At 37.3% G+C, this 4,062-nt stretch overlaps 1 protein-coding gene and 1 long non-coding RNA gene across 2 annotated transcripts; one reads left to right on the top strand and one right to left on the bottom strand.

The window, feature by feature from the left end:
• The first annotated feature begins 66 nt into the window (after positions 1-66).
• Positions 67-1,358, top strand: LOC116012165. The gene is made up of 2 exons (XR_004097124.1): positions 67-758; positions 918-1,358. It is a non-coding gene; the product is annotated as an uncharacterized LOC116012165 (long non-coding RNA).
• On the bottom strand, positions 826-3,351 carry LOC116012163 (patatin-like protein 1). The gene is made up of 7 exons (XM_031251641.1): positions 3,083-3,351; positions 2,393-2,574; positions 2,123-2,309; positions 1,881-2,042; positions 1,463-1,765; positions 1,103-1,278; positions 826-1,015 (listed from the first exon to the last, which is right to left on the bottom strand). The coding sequence occupies exons 1-7, from the start codon at positions 3,218-3,220 to the stop codon at positions 928-930; spliced, it is 1,236 nt and encodes a 411-aa protein (XP_031107501.1). The 5' UTR covers positions 3,221-3,351; the 3' UTR covers positions 826-927.
• Positions 3,352-4,062: the final 711 nt, after the last annotated feature.

Here is a 4,062-nt window from a genome sequence, read left to right as displayed (position 1 = left end):
GGTTTTTTTTTTTTTTTTTTTTTTTTTTTTTTTTTTTAATGGAAGATGAGGTAACAGAGAGGAGGAAGAAGAGAGAAGCAATTTCAACGTTTCAAGGGGGAATTCAAGCGAAACCTTAAATTCTGGGATGAGCTCTATAATATTGTCAGGGCAGGAGGGAGCTCAAATTTGATGAAATTACGGAATTTTTACAGAGCATATTCATCTCTGCCAGCACACTATACCGGACCGCTCTTAGTTATCAATCTCAATCGCTTACTCCAGCTTTCAAGCAATTTCAAAACATTACGTCCTGGAAAACAGACCCATCAACAGATAATTGTACCGAGAATCCATTTATCATAACTAAATTAATCCAAATGTATGCTGATTGTGATGTTGTAAATTCTGCGCGCCATCTGTTTGATGAATTGCCGCAGCCGAATGTGTTTGCCTGGACGGCACTCGTATCCTTCTTTTCTGGGAATGGGTTGTTTTATGAGTGCGTTAGAACTTATTGCAAGATGAAATTCAATGGTGTTTTGCCTGATAAGTACGTGTTTCCGAGAGTTCTGAGAGCATGTTCATTGTATTCTTGCTTGGAAGTTGGGGTTCAGGTTCACAAAGACGTGATTGTGTGTGGTGCTGAACAAAATGTGCATGTTGGGAATTCTTTTGATTGATATATACTCAAAATGTGGGGACCTTAGGAGTGGTAGATTGGTTTTTGATTTGATGATGGAGAGGGACTTGCTTTCTTCAAATTCGATGATTTCAGGGTATGTGTGCCACAATTTTCTTGCTTTGCCAATGGAAATGTTGGGTTTTCAGCCTCATATAGTGACATTTAACACTGAAATTTAGTAAAGTTTGGCTCCTGTAAAGGTTGCCATTATTGGTTGAAAGCTTTTCTTACACAGATTTCTTACATTTTGCAGTACTCCTTAACTATGAATAGAAGGGTACATAATCACTCAAAGGAAGAGACAATTGTGACAGCCTTAGTTTCCTTTCATCCGAAAGAAATTTTGCAAACCTGCCAGTAAAGGAAACAAAGATAAAGGTTAGAATAATACTTTTATCTCATCATAGCATAAAACATATTTAGTTTATGCAATACTACTTTTGAAGTGCTTCCATGTTGGTTCCTCCATTATTCACTGGTTTATATTCTCCAGTATGTATATCAACCTTGAAAACGGGTTTTCTCAATAGATTCTCTCCAACCCTGACAAGATTTCCCAAATTCTCCTTAGTTGCTTCATCCATAGAGGACAAAGCCCCAGTCAGTGTATTATCCTGCACTTTGCATGCAAAACAAAGCCATTGTAAGACTATGACACATTAATGGCCCTGTTTAATAAATGGTTGTTAGCTGATTGGGTTAGAGGGTATAACTAGTTGATAACATTAACTGATTGTAAAAAGGTGTTTGGTAAATTAACTGTTAGCTGATAGCTGTTTGGTAAATTAACGCACATACTTGGATTCGGAGGTATTTATCTTCTGATTGAAGAGCTTTGAAGAGAACAGAGCTCTGAAGATCAACTGTAGCTCCACTAGCTTGATGAAAAGCCTCCATTAATGGTGTAGAGCTCCCATTGAACAACCAGTCAAACATCCCCCACTTTGCCACAGTTCTAGAATTGTACTTGTGTTCATTCTTTGCAGAGCCTGTCCCAATAGATATTATGAGATAGCGGTTGAATTCCAAAGGCTTGGCAGGGTAAAAATCTGGGTGTCCCTTGAGCACTTGCTTAGTCACTTCATTGATAGCAAGTAATGTCTGTCATCAATAGACAACATTAATAATACAGTGTAGTTTTGGATTAGTCAACCAGTTAAGTCGTACCCTTATTAGTCTATAAATAACTGTATTTATTGAGATTAATAACTTATACCGGGTTATTAGCTACAATACTTCCATCAATCAGGTTGAACTCTCGTTGCCTTCCTTGAACATCCTTGTTCTTGAAATAGTATGGTGGCATATGGGTTGGTGCAGCCGTTGTACCAATGCATATGTCCGAGAGTTTTGCATCCAAGATGGAACCTTCTAGTGCCTTCACGTAATAAAAACAGAAAATACGTTTACTTGTACATCTAAAGAACATAATACAAAAACCTGGCCCGGGACTAGCACCTCGTATGAGTTGAAGATGATTGGTTCAAGATTCTTGATGTCAAAAGTAGGAATAACCACATTGGTCAATGTTTGATGCAACCTTGTGCTTCCCAATACATGCATTATAAGTTTGCGAAAATACTTGCCATCATATTTAGGCCCTGTTAAGGCTTTCCCTTGATCTATGACCTTACCAAATGGCCCTCTACAACATCATCAAACAACCATGAAAAATGTTTCAGGATTTATACCAAACAACCAAACATGGATACCTAAGTAGAGGTTTACTTAATCTGCTGAAAAATATAGGGATAGTGGTAGAGGTAGAAAGGGATTATATCCTTTGCAGCATTGAGAGGGCGTCTGTTTTGGTTAGGAGCAGTCAGCAATGCTGTCATCAGGCCACCACTGCCTGTTCCTGCAATCACATCAAAGTAGTCTGCAATCCTTGCATCCTCACCATCTAATTCCTTCAAACACAAAATCAATATGTTTTTAGTGAGAAGGGTAACTTGCAGTCACTAATACATTAGGAAATCTTACCTTGTGACCTTAGACAACAAATAACCACAAGAAGGTAAACCAGCCTAGAATGTTCATAGCTGACTTGAAGGCCAATAGGCCGCTCCCGCTGGGAGTTGAACTTATAACTTTGTGATTATCAAGTCAACAACCTGACGAACTTGGTCTGGGTTGTTTCTTACTTTTTTGAGTCTTAGGGCATCCATCCTCAATAGTAGTAGGTTTTTTAGCAGTTTTTGTGAGAAGATGAGTGGAGAAAAAAAAGAAAAAAAAAAAAAGCAACCAGTTGGAATCAGATTAATAGTGGGACCCACATTTACTGCAAAAACTTCATTTTTCTGCAAAGATCTCACTCTTTCTCTCACATCACTCTCTTTCTTCCACCTCACTCACTTTTCCTCAAAAACTGTTCCAAAATTCACTATTGTGGATAGCCTAGCGGCTAACTAGAATTACCTGAAGCTGAGACTCTAGATAAGAAAGGATGACAGCAGGGATGATTCCTTTGATTCCTCCTCCATCAATACTAAGGATTGTAATCAGCTTCCCGCAGTTGGGTGGCCGATTTGGTGGAACAACAGATGTTCCCTCCATTCCAGGCTAAAAAAAATTCACAATTTGTAACCAAAAGTTACTCAATAAAATTGAAACAAAACTAAAGAGGCTAAAAGAAAATGAATTATATATTATGGGAGAACTTTACATGCCATGGAAACTTATCGTCCAGAACCGTACATATATATTCAATTTGAATAGCATTATATTACATGCATCGTACCGTACCGTACGTATATTAATTTATAGAGCTATTAATTATGGTATATTTGTTCAAGAGTGTATGCAACCTCCATTTTATCATTATTTTTTTATTATTTATCCATTAAATGTATAAGAAAAAGATTGTTTGGAAATTCAAGCAACATATCCAATGTTCTAGCTTCAAGCCTATAAATAAAGTACACCATGTTTAACTACTGTCTTTTGATTGTCTATGCCTTAGCCCTTAAGCTTTCAACTATTTTTTGGATGATGAGGAAAATATGCCGCCACTACTTGAGGTGTGTTGTTCCTGTGTAATAATATGCAAACTACAAGAGAGGTAAACTACACTACAAAGACTCCGTGTAATGGGTTTGAGAGCAGTGTTGACAAAAATCAAACTCGTGACGTTTTGGTATGAGAATTATGATCTACCCGTTTTGAGGCAATGTTCAACATTTTATTTAATGAGCTAATTAGGTTAGCACTTTCAGCAGTCCAATTAGTAGTCACCAGGCCTATTGGGCTAGTTGTATCATACTTCTTATATGGGCTTGGGTGAAGGAAGGTTAGGGAGGGATTGAGTCATTTTTTTCCACTGGTGAACATATCATACATGGGCCGATTCTTCTTCTTCTTCTTCTTCTTCTTTTTTTTTTTTTTTTTTTTTTTTTTTT

The sequence above is a fragment of the Ipomoea triloba genome, chromosome 3, assembly GCF_003576645.1.
Source record: "Ipomoea triloba cultivar NCNSP0323 chromosome 3, ASM357664v1".
NCBI lineage: Eukaryota > Viridiplantae > Streptophyta > Magnoliopsida > Solanales > Convolvulaceae > Ipomoea > Ipomoea triloba.
Note: the sequence above shows the minus strand (reverse complement) of the source record. Positions and strands in the feature narration are given on the sequence as shown.

What these genes read in the sequence shown, in the direction of transcription:
- LOC116012163 (XM_031251641.1), bottom strand. Translation starts at nt 3,220, where the DNA reads ATGGAGGGAACATCTGTTGTTCCACCAAATCGGCCACCCAACTGCGGG. An exon ending in GTATTGTAGCTAATAACCCG is followed by an intron (nt 1,766 to 1,880) that starts GTATAAGTTATT and finishes TATTGATGACAG; the next exon opens with ACATTACTTGCTATCAATGA. An exon ending in AACATGGAAGCACTTCAAAA is followed by an intron (nt 1,016 to 1,102) that starts GTAGTATTGCAT and finishes CTTTACTGGCAG; the next exon opens with GTTTGCAAAATTTCTTTCGG.